At 38.5% G+C, this 20,238-nt stretch overlaps 1 protein-coding gene across 1 annotated transcript; it reads left to right on the top strand.

Annotated features, from left to right (window-relative positions):
- The first annotated feature begins 10,655 nt into the window (after positions 1 to 10,655).
- LOC149278771 (peptidase M20 domain-containing protein 2-like) lies at positions 10,656 to 19,361 on the top strand. Its single transcript, XM_089501765.1, has 7 exons — positions 10,656 to 11,093; positions 13,209 to 13,357; positions 14,400 to 14,542; positions 15,269 to 15,423; positions 16,293 to 16,428; positions 17,223 to 17,330; positions 19,162 to 19,361. The coding sequence occupies exons 1-7, from the start codon at positions 10,656 to 10,658 to the stop codon at positions 19,359 to 19,361; spliced, it is 1,329 nt and encodes a 442-aa protein (XP_089357891.1).
- The last annotated feature ends 877 nt before the right edge of the window (positions 19,362 to 20,238 follow it).

The following is a 20,238-nucleotide window of genomic DNA, read 5'->3' as shown; positions in this document are numbered from 1 at the left end:
AAAATACCCACATGTATAGAAGCCATGTACTTTCAGGGCATTGCTTCTACAGATCTCTAATTGATTTACTAATAAACAACCTCTGGGGTGGTTATACCCTAAATAAAAGTTTAATATTAAATAATGTAAGACAAGTCGGGCAAAGGCGGAAGGGGGCAAATATACTATTCAAAGCGCAGATCATGCTTCTATCAGTACACCAGATCTATATTCAACTGCATATTCCATGTACTTAATTCACATTTGTCATTAGGGATACATAGAATAGATAAATATAAGCTGTTATAACATAAGTAGATGGCATATCCGTTAAGGTCGATTATATGAAATCTTACCTTAATCTGTGGGGAAAAAAATGTTAGTTTGTCCTTATGAGTAATTTATATTGGTAATAATAATAAAACATACATAATCCCACACATTTTAGTGCTAACATATTTCTAATTTATTTTATTACAATGTTGAAAAAATCTGCAATGAAAAAAGAACATAGTATTTGTAATTTGTAAGCATGCAATATGAAAACTATTATTATAACTACCCCCTCATACATTATTTTGCTGGCTAATATTTCATAAAATTATCTCTGCCTCCCTTTTATTTTATTTTTTTAGAATGTCATTTTAATTTAAAGCAAATCCTCCTGTTTCTCAAATGCCCTTTTATTTTTATTTCAGTCTGTGGAAACAGATCTCTAGTGGAGGATATGCATGGCTCCCCTATGGTAGGAAGAAAGGATGCAGGGCCTGGTAAATGTCCATGGGAAGATAATTTCCAGGAATACAGTGAGCTGTAGTCCTGTATCATTTCTGGTTTCTGGCAGCTGCCCATTGTTTGGAGAATGGCAGCAAGTACGTGACTTAATTGTTTTATGGAAGAAACAACTTAGAAGATAGCAGACCTATGCATTTTGTATTACAACTAATTTAAATCTTTTAATGCAAACATCTCACATAATTCCCATAATCAGAACAAGAATCCTCTATCCTTTAGTAAAACGTATGTATATCTCCTAAATGTTTGAATTGTACACAACAATTTGGAAGTGAAATTTAGACACTTGACTACATGTCATACAATAAATACCAATTTGGATAATAATATTTATATCAGAACATTTTCAGTCCAAATAAAACTTGTTTGCATGTTCTCCCAAAAAATCCAGATTTGTTTCTAATGCAGTCTTTTCCAACGTCTTGTGGTAGAGTAGAAAACAAGGTCAATAAAAAAACAATGACGGGAAGCCAGCTGGAGTTGGTGGTGCATTCCTTTGTTTGTCCTCCACAAGGATATTGACTATAGAGATTTGATTCCAGTTGAACCCCCAAAACGACTACAATCTTGTTTTGGGTGACTTTCAACCTGTGTGCAGGATATGACAATGGTGGTATTGATAGCTGCCATGTATTTTTGTCAACATGCCCTTTTACTCATGATACTTTGTTAATATTTGAAATACCACGAAAAGCAGCAAATATTCTCTCTGATTGTTGCACAATGCAAGCATAATAAATATTGAAATTCGTTCTTAAGAGATGATTGTTTTTCTTTTATTCCCACAAGGTGACGGTGGATGACCTTTGATGTCAAAAGAAGCATAGCTCTGGAATTTACTGCTCTACTCAGTATTACATTAAGTGTATCTTTGAACATGTCTCCAAGGAAAAGAAAGCTACATCCAAAACGAAGGAACAAATACTGTGAACAAAAGCATCTCTACAAAAATGTGACTAGTTCATTCTATCAAAACAATAAATTCATAAGCAGTAGTAAAGCATGGTCTTGTGATATACATGTAATGCTATGGCTATAGTCAATATTTTCTTTAGATATCCTTAAAAGGGTATACAATTCTGTGACGTAACAAAGTACCAGGTGAATATTGAAATATTATAGTCTGATGAAGCCTCTTCAGTAATGAATCCAAGCCTAGTTCTGTTCTGGGCTAATACTCTGCAGTGTCACCTGCTCAGCCTTTTTGACATCACTGGGTTGATAGCACAATTAAGGTATATATCTGGCATCTGTTTCGGAGACCTATTTAGCACAAAATACAATGCTGTTTTAAGCTGTATAATTGGTGTAATTTTTGTAAGAAAATTGAAAGTATTCAAAATAATTAGACATAATATTATTATTTATTGTTTTATAGAGCGCCATCATATTCTGTAGCTCTGTACAATGTTAATATTAATGTGCAAGCATAATGCCTCCAAAAAATACAGATTCTTTAACTTGCAAGGTAAAAAAAACACTTACTTTCAGAGTATCTGCAGCTCCACACTTTCTCTGTGGTCGTGTTTCCATACCATTGTTTTATTGCTTTAAGGGACAGTCTAATGTCCCTGATACCTGCTCTAATGAAGAATGTGAGAGCTCTGAGTACTTTAATGTGCATTCTTCCAAAATGAAAAGAAAAAAAACATCTTACCTGAACACAAAAGTTCTTTTTTTTACAGTGTGACATTTGCTAATTACTGTATTTGCTTCATTGTAAGACGATCCCACTAAATGTGAATATTAATTTAGGAAAAAAAGAAAAACTCTTAATATAAGATTACCCTATAGGAAAAAAGTTTTACTAGTAAATATTAATTCACATGTAAATAATTATTTCATATTTTATAAAACTATGATTGCAAAAAATGAATTTCTTGTTTTTATTTTCTTTTATTGGCCCCCCAGTTATGCACATCTGCCCCCTATATGCCACTCTGCTCCCAGATATGCCTTATACCCACCTATATGCCACTCTGCCCCAAATATGCCTTATACCCCCATGTATGCCACTCTTTCCCTTGATATGCCACTCTGCCCCCCCCCCAGACTTACCAATGCATCCCCAGACTTGTCCCCCGTGCTTCAGACTCCCTGGTGTCTAGTTGAGGCAGCCGGTGGACGTCTGTGCGATGCACGTAGACAACCTCTGCTGCTACCTGACACTTCCGCCAAAGCTTCTATGACTGAGCACCGGAAGGTCATGTCACGTTGGCACTCTGTCATAGAAGCCCCAGTGTTAGGTAGCAGTAGAGGTTGTCTGCGCGCATTGCGCCAGAGACGAGGATCCAAGTCCCCTGCAGCCATTTAAAAATAATTATGCAGTATCACCTCCAGTTCCAACAAAATGTAAAAAAAAGTACAAAATATATATTATTAGCGCTGTAATCCTTGCATGGAATAAGATAACACTAGCATTTCAAATACCCATTGGGTGTCTAGGTTAAAAAAAATGATGGTTTTATGGGGTAAATTGAATTGGCCGGGTACAAAGATGGGCGCAGACTAATCGAAATTTATTGCAGGGGCCCCTCTCATTCCTAAATAATGAGGCATTCAGCAACAGTGAAAAGGCACCCCATGGCGCACTATGACCGCAAGAGATTTTGCCTCTTGCAAGACGGCACGCCTCATTAAAAAAACTAAAACATAAAAGTTATTAAAAGGGTCTCTCCAAGTTAATGGAGCCCATTTTACTTATCACAATGTGATTAATAAAATACATAAAAAAAATAAAATAACAGTCAGCTGTAAATTCATACCTAACGTACAATATGTGTGGGAATAACACACAAAAAAATACTACCACAAACTTTGACAAAGGCTGGTGGTAAAATTTGTGCATGTACAGCGTTAAAATACCAGAACTAGAAATACCTTGGAGTGTCTAGTCTTCAAAAACTATGGTCTGATGGGGTAAATTGAATTGGCCAGTTTCAAAGATGTCCCAAATAGGAGATGGGGGCAGAATGACCACATGTAATTTTTTTCATTAGCTTTTGAAGATAAGTTAAATATTTTTCAAATAAAGGTCAGAAAAAGTCCTTTGCAGTTTATAAAAGTATTTGCAGTTTATAAATGATGATTTCTTGTATGGAAGGAAAAAGGTAGCAAACTTTGCCTAGCCCTGTGTGAAAAAGGTAGTCTGATGGTTTAGGGATGCTTTGCGGCTTCAGGACCGGGTGACTTGCCAAAATTGATGGAACCATGAATTCTGCCCTCTACCACAATTATGAAGGAGAATGCCCGGCCATCAGTTTGTGATCTAGGGCTCAAGAGCCGTTGGGTTATACAGCAGGGCAATTATTCGAAGCACACAAACAGGTTTTTGGAGTGGTCCAGACTTGAATCAGAGTGAGGTGCTGAGATATGACCTGAAAAGGCAGTTCATGTTCAAAAACCCTCAAGTAAGGCCAAGAACAGTGGGCCAAAATTCCTTCACAGCAATGTAAAAGACTTAATGCCAGTTATTGCAAACGTCTGATTGCAGTTGTTACAGCCAAGGGTGGCACAAACAGTTATTAGGTTGAGGGGAGCAATTACTTTTTCACATGGGTGGTATGATGGTATGAGGTTTTGATGAACTCTTTAACCTTCAATAAATGAAATGATTGTTTCAAAGCAGCATTTTGTGTTTACGCACATTGCCCTTGTCTTATATTAAAACTACCGGTAGTTTGATCATTAATGACAAATAAGCAATAATTTAAGAATCCAAGATGTTTTGTGTGGATTTTCTAAAATTCTGTTTAACAGTGATCTTTAATTGAATATTTTATTTTTTGTTATTTGATTACAATATATACCATAAATATTTGACATGGGTTGCAAAATAGAAGGTGACTGTGAAATATAATTCACAAATGTTTAAGGTTTAGGCTACACTTCCTGGTTTAAATAACCAGAAAAGACATGTCATTTTAAAATGACTGTACCCTGAAAACCAGGGCATCTGGCTACCTTAACATACCTGGCTCAGTATCCATAACAACCAATTGAGGTTTGAGTCTTTACAGCAGAACTATTTGGCAGACTATATGGGCTGAAAAAATATGTAAAATCAAAATTATGCTTCTAATTCCATGTGCACTCTCTACTGCTCTTCGGGAGGCTTGCCACCTAACACCTACATCAAGTAAATCAGTTAAGCAGTCAGGAATTATATACATCAACTGCTTACATTTTTATCCAGCTGAAACAAAAGAGATGCAGTTAATACAAAACTCACTGCTTATTTAAATAGCCATTCCTTCCTGGGACTCCATCTTCAGTCAATGCAGCCATTAGAAATCTTGGAGTCCAGCACATGCTTAATGCCTGGACCCCCATGCCCCTCCCATCAGCCCACTCATCACTCCACCATATGCTCCTCCCATAAGAACACCTTATGAGAACAGTGGTTAGTGGTGTCTGAATACAGTATTTATTAAAAGCCCCCCTCAGTTTAACACACACTCACTATACCACTTTATACTCACAAACACACATTCTTTCTCATGCAACTCCTCTTCTCCCATCCAGGCACCACTAACTAACACTCCTAACACTCAAACACCATACGCTGACACAGAAACTCACAATAACACACACAGATGCTACACACAGATGCTTACACAATATATACCAGCATACTGTAACAGACACTAACATCATAAGCTCACAAACATTAAAATCTTACGATAACACACACACACATGCTAACAAGATACACACTCTAATATTACACGTGCATATACAGTCATACAAATGCTATACAGTAACACACACCATATGTACACACACTAACACTCACATACATGCACACACTATCCAACAACATACACTAACACACACCCAACACTATATATATATATATATATATATATATATATATTCTTCAGGTAAAGCTTTCCCCAAAATTTGTGAGGTCAGGCATTGATGCTGAACAAGAATGCCCAGCTCGCAATATCCTTTCCAGTTCATCCCAAAGGTGTTTGATGGGGTTGAGGTCAGTGCTCATGTTTTTCAACACCAAACTCACACAACCATGTCTTTATTCTTTATGGACCTTGCTTTGTGCACTGCAGCCCAGTCATGCAGGAAAAGAAAAGGGCCTTCTCCAAACTGTACCCAATGCATAGCATTGTCCAAAATGTTTTGGTATGCCTCCTTTATACTGTCCTTCCCAGAAGAGTATTAGCTGTTATAGCTTTTGGGGGGGGGGGGGGGGTTGGGGCGGCAACTACATATCAATGTCAATGTATTTAGAATGTCAAAAAACTCCCTGTTGGTGTAATGGTCAGGTGTCCCAACACTTTTGTTTATAAAGTTTATATAAAACATACACATTGACTAACACAATACAGTACACATATACACACACTGCTGCCTCTCTACTCAGTGGCATAACAAATAATGCCAGTGGCCCCCTGTGAGACGTAAGGTTTTGACCCTCAAGCTCTTCCTACACACACACTAACATACTTACACAAACAATCCTATATACGTATACACACACAATAACATTTCACACACACTAACATACTAACACACTTACACATGCATGAACATACGTACACAGAGCAACATATTGACATACTTACACACATATTAACATACACGTACTAACTTACTTGCACTCATATACAGTAACATTCCTACACACACAGTATCATACATACACAGTCACAGTACTTACACTAGCATAAATACACATACAGTAACATACTTAAACAGACTAACAGCCTTGCTTTTACACAAAAAACATACTAACATACACACAAATAGCAATATACTTACACACACTAACTTATTTATTTACACACACACAACCTAGCTTTGTTGTCTCAGGAGGCAGGAGGCCTGTGCCCTGCTCCCTTAAAGTCCATATACGCTGTCTGAGCACTGGAAAATGATGTCATATTCTGGTGCTCAGGCTCAGTGTGTTGGGCCTAAGGAAGCGTGGCCTGCAGCACCAGCCTAGCAGTACGTCCAGGGAGATGGGTTGGTGGAGCTAGTCCTAGGGGTGCTAGTTCCCTGAGTGCCTCATTTACACTTCTTTCTCTACTACTGCGGTAGTGGAGACACTGCAGCCTAGCAGGGGGTTCGACCTCCTTGCTCCCACTCTCACAGTTAGGGCCCGGTACACTTGTATCAGTTGTACTGGCCCTGCATCTAGTTTAAAAAGCACTAACTTGGTGCAGCCAACAAAGATGGTAAAATAATTACAGTGTAGGTATTTACTACATAATTCTCTGATACAAATAGATCAGACGTATGTTTATTTAAAATTTGAGTTCTGATTTATAGGATCAGCCCTGTCATGTTGAACACATGATCCTGGAACAGGCAAAGTTGTTTATCTGACACTGTCATTTACACCATTGACAAACTCCAGTAGGTTTACATAACGTGCTAATAGTAGAGGTGAAATGCTATTTTTGTATATCACAAATTCTAGACTATTACGCAATCTGGCTGCAAGATGCAACATTTTACTGATCTGTAACTGGAAAGTCAATAGACATGTTTATTGTGTAACACAAAGTTATCTAAAATTATCTAAACAAAAAAAAGGAACCTGTTTAAAATAGGATAAATCAGAAGCAGCAAAAAAACATAATTACTATTTATGAGCAAACAAGAGAACTGGACCCCTCCATGGTATATTTACCTTTGGGGTTGCCTTAGGGCATCAATCCCTATTCCCTCAGCCTCTGTGGTCAGGTTTTCGGCACACTAAAAGGCAATGTTCGTCTTAAAGAAATGGAGCGCCAGTATATGACATCAGTCATCACCCCACCTAGTTTTGTACCAGGGGGACTTCCCCCTGGACCTGCTGCCCTAGGCTGGGCTATGTCACTGCTCCCTTTAAAAAAAATGTCCAGTCCAGCAATAAAAAAGTTAGAAGTTAAATGATTTTAAAAAAGGCAACATACCCCTCGAAAGAAAGGGAACCAAATATAAAATAACATGGATTAAATCCTTCAAGCATTCCCTCTTGAATGATGGAAAACTATGACCTGAAGTTCTCAAAATCCAGTGATTCAAATATACTGGTACTAAAATAGTTGCTACTGTGTACACACTGAATGCAAATCATAGCTCTCCTGGTTTAGCATTAAATCATTTTAAAGCCCCATTGCCGTCATGATATGAACAAATATTAAAGCCAATATGTCATTGCACTTGTATGTCCACCTGTTATGTTTCTGGCAAGTCGATCCTTGTTTACTTCCCCAACATATGTTTCCCTCTGGAATCATACACCTCAAAGTTAAATGTGTTGTGAAAGATTGTGCAGCGCTTACAACACACACAGTTCAGAATAAACAATCACGTGCTGTAATTTTCCGACCAAATGATATACTGTTATTTTCAGGATAGGTACAATCTCTGGAAAGTATTCCCATTCTTTAAGACGTATGAAAGAAATGTCAAAGAGTGGTCAAAAATGAAAATCAAAATATTTTTGCATTTTTATCCATTATAAATTGAACTTGTCAGAGGGCAATGCAACATTGCTAGAAATACCCTTAGAAGCTTTTTAGACCCCAAGGATCTCACTGTTACTATAGGGTACCGCTGATGATATTATGGTGACACCAGAAGGGTGCCTTTAAATGTTTTATTTACTTTATGTGCTCGTACAATGCAGTGGAAGCATCAAGGAGTAACAGCAGCTCATCCACAAAGCAATGTACCACACACTCACATGGCTGCTGAGTGATGAAGCACGTACAAATCGGCTGTCCTCTGTAGCATCACTCACTACAGAGATCCAAAGTGCCACTGGAAGCAACATTAGTAGAAGCAATCAAGAGCTTCATGAAATGGGGTTCCCTGGCTGTGCAGCTGTACACAAGCTGAAGATCACTATGTGCAATGCCAAGCATTGGCTGGAGGGATGAAAAACACGCAGTCACTGGTAGTCTGGCGCTTCTTTTTTGGGGTTAGGCCTAAAACCAGGGCATCCGGTTGTAGCATACAAAGTAATTTTAGACAATTGTATGCCCAGCAGTGTGCGTGAACTGTATTGTTATGTTAGTCAGTCAGTGTATTTTATATACACTATATGGACAAAAGTGTTGGGACACCTGACCATTACACAAACAGGGACTTTATACAGTCTAAATACATAGACATTGATGGTCCGCCTTTGCAGCTATAACAGCTTTCTGGGAATGACAGTGTGAAGGGGGCATACCAAGACATTTTGGACAATGCTATGCTTCCAACCATTGCCCCTGTGCATAAAGCAAGGTCCAAAAAGACATGGTTTGACAGGTTTTGTCTGAAGGAACTCCAGTGACCTGCACAGAGCCTTTATTTTAACCCCACTGAACACCTTTAGGATGCGTTGGAATGTTGATTGCAAGCCAGACCTTCTCATCCAACTGCTGTGCCTTACCTCACAAATGCACCTTTGGCTGAATGGGCACTAATCCCCACAGGCATACTCCTTATTAATGACCACGGTTTTGGAATGGCATGTTCAACAAACTCAAATAGTCATATTTAATGTTATGTTATTAATACTTTCTCTCTTTATCTTAAACTCAAGAGAAAAAGAAGAATAGGATAAAGCAAACGTATACGGAAATGTGCTCGCTGGCTTGCACAACCATTCCAAGAAGTCAGACTCATGATCAAAGTGCTGCTACCAATTGCCTAATTCATGAAGCCAAGAGGGGCATAAAAAACTGAGAGGTGGTGTGCTGCTGTTTTGCACTCTTGTCAAAAGGTACTTTATTTTTAAATAATGCATAATTAATTACTTCAATGTACATTCTTCATTGGTGGGGCAGCAGATTAGTATTTCTGTCATAGGTTAAAAGGTTTGTCTGTGCATAAATTAGGTATGTTGTTAAATGGGCACCACTCATATACTTGAAATATTATTTTAAAGGCACTTCCCAGCCTGCATATACACTTTAATGCATACAATAGCAAAGAAGTTCCTTTAAATCTCCATTATGTTCCTTTTGAATATTGAGTTTTTCATCGTACCCTGTTATCTTCTGTACAGTATGTACCGTATGTTAGGTCTACTGTTAGTTTGTGTGAGAATAGTGTGCTGGATGACCTATAGGACATAACTATATGATCTAAGGTCTTAGCATTGTTGGGACATTTCCCTGAGAGATCAGGGAGATCAGGGTTCAAGATAATTGTCAGCAATAGCCAACGTGCAGAGAGAAGAGGGTCTGCGGGATTATGTTGTGTGGAGGAAAGATAGGGCATGCTGCATCATGCTGTGTATAGAAAGGACAGTGTTGTGCAAAGAGATAAGGAGAAAAAAAAAATAAACGGAAAAAAAGAACGAACAGGGAAGAAGCAAACGAGAAAAGAAAGAGAGGAAGGGGAAAAAAATAAACAGAAAAAAAGAACGAACAGGGAAGAAGCAAACGAGAAAAGAAAGAGAGGAAGGGGAAAGAAGGTGGGAAAGGAACAGAGGAAAAAAAGCAGAAAGAAAGGAGATAGTGGGAAGTGGTAGAGAGAAGAAAAAAAAAGGCGCACGTAATTTTAGTGACAGGCTACTATTTTAAAGGTTTAGTGTCTCCAGACTGAAGGATTAACAGAGCATAACATTCTCCTACAGCGATTACCACTAACATCTGTCTCCCAATAGCTATTTCTCCTGATATAGCTTCCAAATAGCAGAGAATAACTCCTAATGGCCTCCTCAAAACTACCGAATAGGGCTACTAGAAGCAGCACTCTCGTGACAAGCATACCAATGCGACCCGGGGACATTGGACGCCGCTGCCGCCGCCACCACCACTTGGCGTTCGGGCCAGGAGCAGGTGCTCGTGACGTCACCTAGTGGCTCGCGCCACATAACTTCACCCGACGACACAACCCAGGATTTGTAGAATCTGACAGACGGTAAGCGTGCCATGGAACCGGTAAAGCAACTGCGTGCAGGAATCGGGAGCGGGGAGGACGCAAATCTCTTGGAGCAATGCAAGCAGCGGGCGTGCGAAGTCATCGAGCAGGAAGACGAGCAAATGCAAGCGCTGAGCCAGGATATCTGGAGCCAGCCAGAGCTGGCTTACAAGGAGCATCAGGCCCACGACCGACTCACACAATTCTTTTCCTCACGCGCGGGATGGGAAGTGCAGCCGCGGTACAAGTTAGACACCGCTTTCCGTGCTGACTGGGGGCCGCGGGGAGACAAGGCTGCGTACCTACAAATTGGCTTCTTGTGCGAGTACGACGCTCTACCCGGCTTGGGGCACGCCTGTGGCCATAACCTGATTGCAGAGGTCGGGGCTGCCGCCGCCCTGGGGCTGAAGGGCGCCCTGGAGAGCCTTCAGCCACCTAGAGCTGTCAAAGTACGTGTGAGCGCCTTGCTTGCCTCTGTTGTCATGGTTACCGCATATATGTCACCCCCGATTTCTTGAACCGGAACACGACCTTTCTCCTGTAGCTTGTAGTAATAGCTTCTATAGGTTAACTTTTAACTCCCATGATACTCATGAACAGTCTGATCTAATGCCACTTGTTTACTCCTGTTGAAATTGCTAAAAATTAGCATACACCCTGAAGTGTGCCACTGGCTGCATATGTGATATTTGTGTTATATATATATATATATATATATATATATATATATATATATATATATATATATATATATATATATATATATATATATATATATATATATATATATATATATATATATATATATATATATATATATATATATATATACACACACTGGTCTAAGAGATCTGGTCTGTTTAGGAGATCTGGTCTGTTTAAACAGTTCTGAGTCTTTAAGTGCAGAGTCCAGGTATAAGATGTGCTTTCCTAGGATTGTATTTTGGTCCAAGTGTCAAATACCGGTAGTCTTCACTCCCCTTCTATGCTTTGCTCTTCCAGTGTGCGTTTATATCTTTTACACTTTTTCTATATCTTGTCATTTTGATAAGTTATAGTAAGCGTTGAATTCTATCCCTTGGTGGAGGGTATGGGTGGTAGCCTTGTGAAAGGGGAAAGCACAGCTTTTGGGCACACTGCAGGACAATGCTTTGAAGTGTCTACAATTCAAGAACAGATTAGAATGATAGAGGTGATGGAGATTAGAATGATGGTGGGTTTGGTGTTTTTTGTAACCACAAATCTTTGATATTTTTAGTGTCCAGCATGTTTGCCGTATTTGCCTTGCATCCCAAGATCTGATTTCACCCTCTTTAGGTATTTCAGCCAAACCCATATGTATTGCAATCATAGCGATGATTTTGTATTAATGAATCAGATAGAGTAGAATGTATGGTTTTTCGTGAGCTCCCAAATGTTTATAATATGATACAAAAATGCGTGCGCTAGACATTTGTTAGCTTGTTTGAAGGGACGGTTTACTGCCCTGCCCACTGAAGAAAAATGCTTGTTAAAGTACTCTGTCAACACTTTAATATGTATTTTTCATATCAGATCATAAAGTATGTCCCTGTGGTGGAAGCTGCAGCTGCCCTCTTCTGTGGTCCGACAATTCTTACCCCTTGTTAACACCCATGAGCATGGAGATCTGAATAGGTGGTCAGTATTAGGACATTCTGGAGAATCTCCCCCATGCATTCATGGGGGGGGTACATTATGGCAATTTAAAGTAACCTCGCCAAGTGCATACGATGGCTATAATGTCCATTTAAGCAAATTATAGATGTGTTATTTCTTTGCATTAACACCATCTCTGGCTGCTGGCTAAGGTTAAATGCCACTTTTGTTGATTGCCACTCCCTATTGACCAAGGTAAGCAGCTGCTCGAAGACATCATCTGGAAGGAAAATTAATTGCAACATCATTTTTACACTCTTTACTATCCATGCTGGCCAAATGGGATCCATCAGGAAATATGTATCCAATCATGCTTTCTGTTTTGCCAATCAATCAGTATGATTAATAAATTAAGTCAACATATAAAACAGCCTCAGGTATTGAGTTGATGAACATTTGTCTTGGGTAGTTCAAGGTATCATGTGAAAGCATTGACAGGAACAATTGTGATTTATAAGTCTTTAAATACTTATCAGTTGACATTATCTTTGTTGATGTTGATCTATGCTCTTTACAAAGGAAATAGAATGTGTGACAAATAATGTGAAAAAAAGACATATACAACAGATACAGATTTGTTTATAAACAATTCAGTGTTTGTAATAGAAAAACTTATTTGCACTTCTATATGTATATAAAACCCCAAGACTGAGCAAAGTAATTTAAACTCAAGTGCCTTTTTGTTATTTATGAAAGTTCAGGCCAGTTTACAGACACTGTGACTTTAATTGCTGTGGGTTCTCATAGCGTGCCCTCAAGAGCAAGGGCAAGCAGTATAATATTCATACAACTTTTTAAGATTTAATTATAGTTTGAGCATAGATTCTAGATTTTGTAGAATATATCGCAGGAGAATCATTTAGTCTTTTGTAATTATCTTGTACTAGGTGACCGTTTTGGGTACACCAGCTGAGGAGGAGGGTGGAGGCAAAGTTGATCTTCTCCAAGCTGGTGCATTTCAGGGGATGAATGCAGTGTTCATGGCTCATCCAGGACAGGACGACGCAGCCTACCTGCCAGATGTTGCAGTACATGAGTGAGTGTAGCATATTGCTTATAACTACTTATCTTGAGGGTAGCTGCTTGAAAAGTTATGCTGTTGAAGCTTGCCCCAGCTTATTGGAACTTCCATATGCCCCCTAAAACTATTCATCTCCTCTAGATATCACTGCCTTTCCCCTTGCTGGCTATTCAATGTCTGTTTTGCCATTGTAGATGTCTCACAATCTACCTAGTTGAGCTGCAGAAATTTTTTTCAGAACAAGCTCAGGTAGCCCACTAGCCTTATTAAGGTTTGCTTTGCAAGTCGTTTAATTGTGGGTAAAGCTAACACAATTGGCTGCACAGATTTATTTTGAAGACACTAATTCTATTAGTATAGAAGAGTAAGGAAATTCATACAAGCTTCCTGTGAAAGTTCTGTTGCATGTATTATCATTAATCCAACCCATTTAAAGCAGTGGTTTGTTTTAAAAACAAAAATCTCTGTTTTTTTAATCAAAGCTAAAACAGGCAGAATGTAATGCATGAAGGAAATGATGGACTAAACTGGTACCCTGAAAACCGGTGACCCACCTGAACCGCTCCCACAGTACAGCTTTGATATTTTAGACAAAAAACTCAAATTTCTAGGGGTTATTATCTCGTCTCATCTGTGAGATTGGCTGCCTAAACCTATAGAAGCAGGTGGATACATGTGGACAATAAATATCCTCAGTTTCCTTGGTAACTGACAATACTATTGTGGATGTCTTAAATAAGGCCTCAAACCAAATGGTTTAATACATTGTTAGTAAATATATTGAAACTATTTGAGCTTTGTAAAGAACAAAGAACTGAGCAGTTCCAAATAGTATCACGCAACACTGGAAAGAGATGCAGTTGCTAGATATCACTGCTAGATATTCAGATGTCCTCCTTGGGGTGCATGGGACATGCAGAATAGTAGATGTCCTCTTTTGTACAAAAATGTTGATTATTAAGCCATTTGTAATTATATTCCATCAGATTGTGATTCACTGAAAATTGTTTTGTTGATTATTTTTGTGTTGCTGTATGGATGGCTTTTTGTCTCCTAGTGTGACTGTGAAGTATTATGGGAAATCTTCTCATGCTGCTGCATATCCATGGGAAGGAGTAAATGCTTTAGATGCTGCTATTCTTGCATACAACAATGTGTCTGTCTTAAGACAGCAAATGAAACCCACCTGGAGAGTTCATGGTGAGAACCCGCTTCTTGTCTTGTTTCATATGCCTGCACAAGCCGTAATAAAAGAAGTATGTATACCTTTGCTTAGTGTCTTACTAAAACTTGTAGGCTGAGTGTGTGCACATTTAAGGCTGGCTCTAAAGTTATTATACAACATATTTGCAGGTTTTTTTTATATTTGCAGTTTGTTTTATGATGGAGAAAGGTACATGTCTAATACAGACAGCATAAGGAATCCTGAGTCTTCACCTATTACATATACGAATATTTTATTCCACGGAGACGGTTGTACTGCTTTGAAAAACTGGTGTTGGCTGAATGTAAGGGAGACACGGCTTTACACCTGTAGGCAATTCAGCGTACAAATTTACAAAAAATATCCCTTCATATAAATATGTATTTAAAGGTTGATAATACACTACTTAGGGCCAAGATACAAAAGGGGGCAAAAATAAAACACATATCACATTGATGATACCTATTTGCATATCAATGTGATTTATTTTAAACCCTTCCTTTTTTTTTCTTCTTCTTCTTCTTCTTCTTCTTTTCTCTTTAAATAGTTGCTCATGCTTTTATGGAATACATTCAGCATGCACCTTTTGGCTCTACAACAAGGATTAACCCCTTAAGGACAATGGGCGGTCCCTAAACCCATTGAAAACAAAGCATTTTGAGCCCGTACATGTACAGGCTTTGTCATTAAGGGGTTAAATAAATATTGTTTTTGTTTTCCAGGAATAATAAAAAATGGAGGCATCAAACCAAATATCATTCCCTCATACGCTGAATTAGAATTTTATTTGCGCGCTTCATCCCGCAAAGATCTCCTTGTTTTACAAGAAAAGGTTTATGCTTGTTTTAAATCTGCAGCTGAGGCAACTGGTTGCCAGGTATATACATAACCCGATGTTTGGACATTCGAATGGAGGAATTAGTTTTCTTTAAAAAAAAAAAGCATAGGTATTTGTTGTTCCATTAATTTCTCATGAAAGTCTCATATGCACTAAAAGCACAGCAATGATGGAAAATGCAGCGTTTTAATGCATAGTTTAATCATTTTAAGATCTGGGTTGTATTCTTTAGCGTTTTTCTCTTCTGTAGAACACTTTGTAGAGTTTTGATCTTTCCCTCACTGGTAATACTCTGCGTAAAGCGTAAAATACTCCATGCATATGCACAGTTTGTTACACCTAGCAACCACATTTTAGGTGTTTTGCAAGCTACGGTGTGTTTAAGTGTAAAAGTCAACTTTGTGGTCATGCAAAGTATACACTTCAAGGGATTTAAACAAAAAGCATCACAAAAGTATACTATGCATACCGTGGCTACTTAAATATAACTTAAATATGGAGCCATAGGATCTTTGGTATTATTAAATTTTTTTGGTGCATGGCGACAGCCATGGTAGAAGTGAAAAAAGTTATGTTATAATGGCACCTCACAAAAAGGTTATGCTTGCAACACCGAATCTGTGTTAGATAAAGCATTGTTTAAGAGATGTTTTCTTAATGTCAGCTTTCTGTTTCAACATGTGCATGCACAGGCATATGGAGTGTATTCTCAAGCTCTGACCCATTTGTACCACTGGTGCATCAGGGTCATAGCTAAACCGACCAGTCAGATAATAGCAGGGGCAGGCAGCTATTTTGCATAGAAAAATAAACATATACTGAAAAAAACACATATACAAAAATACATTTCGGTTTTTAATTTTACTTTTATTTCCCTTTGATTTAATAAGTATGTATCTGGATTGCAGGTAGATTTAAGTTCTACTGGCCATGACTATGACAATGTGCTCCCAAATAAAACACTAGCAAGAGCCTATCAAGAAAATGGAAAAAAATTGGGAATGCAATTCACAACAAACGATATGGTGCTAAACAGTCTTTCAGGTAAATACTAACAATCAACCCCTTCAGGACCGGGGGTTTATTACCATGTTTGCGCTAAATGACCAGAGCCGTTTTTGTGTTTTTTGCTATGTCTTTCTTCAACTGTTATTAGTGCACCCTCTTTCAGCACAAGTAGGACTTTCATTTGAAACCATATTAAGCTCGGTAATACGTTGTTTTGTTTGAAATAAAATTGAAAAAGCAGGTAAAAAATAAAAAAACTATTTTTTAACAGTTTTGTATACGTATAACTTGTACAAATGTTGAACCAATGGGAAAAAAATATCCAAATATATTAATTAACTTGTCATGATTTGGAAACGACCCTATATGGCCAGGATTTTCATCTATTTCGACCGGTATAGGGCAAATATTGCAAGGCGTGCATCACATTTTTTTTAATAACTGGAATAGTGCAGTTGCTGCAGATACCAATTACCCCCCGGAAATTATATGTTTATGAACAGTAGATAAATCATGGTGTGCAACTCGGGTCATTTTGACACTTTCCAAGCACCTTTTTTGCATTGGTTTAGATTTCATATTATATTTTGTATAGAATATGTGCAACTGCAATATAATTGTGTTCACCAACATCCCCCAATCCTGTGTTCACTTTCTGGAATGATGACTATAACCTGCATTCTGTGTTAACTTGTTAGAGACAAATAATTGAAGTTATGATACCGTATTAAACTTGCTTATTCCATGCACTGCTACAGTGTAAATTTGGCATTCATGATGAAGAAAAAATATAAAATCTGAACAATTGTTTTTTTGTCTTTTAATTGTAGGTTCCACAGATTTTGGAAATGTGAGCTTTGCGGTTCCTGGTATTCATCCTTATTTTTATATTGGTTCTGAAGCTCTTAATCACACGGAACAATACACTGAAGCTTCAGGTGTGTTGAAAAAGTAATATACGCACTACAATAACTTCATTCCTTGAGGCTTGCAAACAGGCCAGGGATTCTGTGTCTGTAAAGAAGTAGGTTATTTTTTATTGAGACATCTGTGGTCAAGTAGGTATATTTAAAATAACTTGCTTGTTTATGGCCTTTTTTTCAAATATTAGACATGCCTGCCCAGTATTAGAGAACGTGGCTATATGACTAGTGTCCATTTTGTTTTATATATACAGCGAAGGAAATAATTATTTGATCCCCTGCTGATTTCGTACACTGACAAAGACATGATCAGTCTATAATTTTAATGGTAGGTTTATTTGAACAGTGAGAGACAAAATAACAAAAAAAAAATCCTGAATAACGCGTATAAGTTATAAATTGATTTGCATTTTACTCAGTGAAATAAGTATTTCAATGTGTCTTTTATACAGGTAACTAGCTGTAATTAGGAGCACTCTCTTAAAGGGAGCTTGTTACCTGTATAAAAGACACCTGTCCACAGAAGAAATCAATCAGATTTCATACTCTCCACCATGTCCACTTGCGCCGTGAAGGACTGAAATCCTGCAGCGCCCGCAAGGTCCCCCCGCTCAAGAAAGCACAGGTACAGGCCCGTCTGAAGTTTACCAATGAACGGAGAACTTTGGCATCAACTCAAATCGCCGTGTTTGGTAGAGGAGGAAGGCTGCCTGTGACCCCAAAAACACCATCCCCACGGTCAAACATGGAGGTGGAAACATTATGCTTTGGGGGTGTTTTTTGAGTGGCCTAGCCAGTCTCCAGACCTTAATCCCATAGAAAAATCTGTGGAGGGAGCTGAAGGTTTGAGTTGCCAAATGTCAGCCTCGAAACCTTTATGATTGGGAGAGGATCTGCAGAGGAGTGGGACAAAATCCCTCCGGAGATGTGTGCAAACCTGGTGGCCAACCACACATATTTGTATGTTACATTTAAACACACAAACAGCAGTGGTAAATTTACTTTTGGGGCTGCCCTAGGCCCAACCTAGGGAAGCGCCCCCAGTCGCCTCCTCCTCTGTGGCTGGTATCTGCATTACAATAAAAGGCATTGTGTGCCTCTAAGAATTGGAGCACTGGGATATGACTCCATATACCTTAAAAAGTACTCCAAGGAGGCTGTGCTGTGCTGTGCTGGGTAAATAGTATGGTTAGGGACATAAAAAAATCTCACTTGTAACTGGCCCACTGTATGGCTGAATACCAGGGGGGGGGTCTTAGTCACCGACAAATGGTATTCACAGTTGCCAGGGCAGCATTAAGTCTAGGCTCACTAGGCCTATGGACACTTTTTGAGAGTGGAGGCAGAGACTGCCTACTTGCTCCATTGCAGCACTGCACTGAGCCTGAAAATGCACACAGATGGTGACCACTGCAGCAGTTATACTGAAAGAAGGACCACCAGAAAGGCCTCCACTACAAGATAAACACAAGGAGGGAGTAAACGACAAGGATGCGTAGTACCTCTTCTCTTAGGGAAGGGGCAGCTGGTGCTACCCTAGGTAGTAGGAAGCATTGCACAAAATACATTAAACAAAAAATCCAGAATCACGCATTTCAAATAAGTTATAAATTGATTTTCAACTTGCATTTGACCCCTTTGCAAAACATGACTTAGTACTTGGTGGCAAAACCTTGTTGGCAATCACAAGGTCAGACGTTTCTTGTAGTTTAGAAAATTAGAAAGCCCACGTGCAGTACGTTACAGAAGAACACCTATGGTACAGCTATTTCTATTAAAAGGTAATGCTTAAAGAAGGGGCAAATAAAAGAGGTTTTCATAAATTTTTGTAATCATTTTTTTATAGGATCCAAAGACGCCCAGTTTTATGCGCTTCGCACAGCGAAAGCTTTGGCAATGACTGCATTAGATATAATATTTCAACCGGGATTGATGGAAAGTGTTTATGAAGACTTTAAAAAAATGAAACGCATTGAAGAAAATGGCTTAAATGCATCAGAAAACACCAGAGTATCAAGCAGTGGAGCTGGAAGTGCATCCTGTTGAATAGCCCCTTAAGAGTTACTATTTGCATTTTTCTATTCATAAAAGAATGTTGTTTAATTTCTTTTTGCTACAGAATAACCAATGATCATCCAGGAAATAAGAAAATATTATGACCTATTTTGCACCCCATAGACCAGAACTTTTTATAGTTTTAAGCCGTGATTATTCTTTGTTCTGCATAGTACCTGCACATTAAATATTTTTGTGTCATGGGGGTTTCTTACAAGAAATATGCAAGTAAATAAATAAAATGCCAAACGCCTTTTGAATGTAACAAAGCCTCAGATTTCAAAACATCAAAAAAATACACATTAGTAGAAGAGTAAAACAGTATTTTCTCACTCAATTTTGTTCATGCTCTCCCACACTCGCTCGCTCCTTCCTGCTCTCTCTGTGTGTCCCTACCTTCTCCACCAACCACTTTCATGTCTCCTTTTGTGCAGCTCAGTTTATACTCTTGCTTCTTCTTGTTCTTCTGTCCTCTTTCTTTGTCTGCTTCTCGGTTACGCTATCTTTCTCCACAAATACTTCTGCAAAATTCTGGCCCCTTGGAGTACTTCTGCAAAAAAAGAACCCACAGTTCATACCACAGGGTCAGCTTCTACCCCATTCCTCCAACTGGGGGATAGAGTGTGTCTTTCACCCATCAATATGGAGCAAAACTGCAGAACAGAATGCACTCCAGCACAGGAAATTAATAGGGTTCAGAAAATGTTATTATCAAGTGTATGAATTTAATTTGTAAGAACAAATCAAGTTATAATTCATTAGAATTAGTTACAGCAATTCATCAATATCATTCAAACAATAATCTCAATATTCAATAATTTCCATCATGAGATAGTTATGTCAATATCAATTGGCATGGGCTCGCCAT

The sequence above is a fragment of the Sceloporus occidentalis genome, unplaced genomic scaffold (genome assembly GCF_023333645.1).
Source record: "Sceloporus occidentalis isolate IW3139 unplaced genomic scaffold, rSceOcc1.0.p SCAF_181, whole genome shotgun sequence".
In the NCBI taxonomy this organism is placed as follows: domain Eukaryota; kingdom Metazoa; phylum Chordata; class Lepidosauria; order Squamata; family Phrynosomatidae; genus Sceloporus; species Sceloporus occidentalis.
Note: the sequence above shows the minus strand (reverse complement) of the source record. Positions and strands in the feature narration are given on the sequence as shown.

What these genes read in the sequence shown, in the direction of transcription:
- LOC149278771 (XM_089501765.1), top strand. Translation starts at nt 10,656, where the DNA reads ATGGAACCGGTAAAGCAACTGCGTGCAGGAATCGGGAGCGGGGAGGAC. An exon ending in AGCCACCTAGAGCTGTCAAA is followed by an intron (nt 11,094 to 13,208) that starts GTACGTGTGAGC and finishes ATCTTGTACTAG; the next exon opens with GTGACCGTTTTGGGTACACC. An exon ending in ACAATACACTGAAGCTTCAG is followed by an intron (nt 17,331 to 19,161) that starts GTGTGTTGAAAA and finishes ATTTTTTTATAG; the next exon opens with GATCCAAAGACGCCCAGTTT.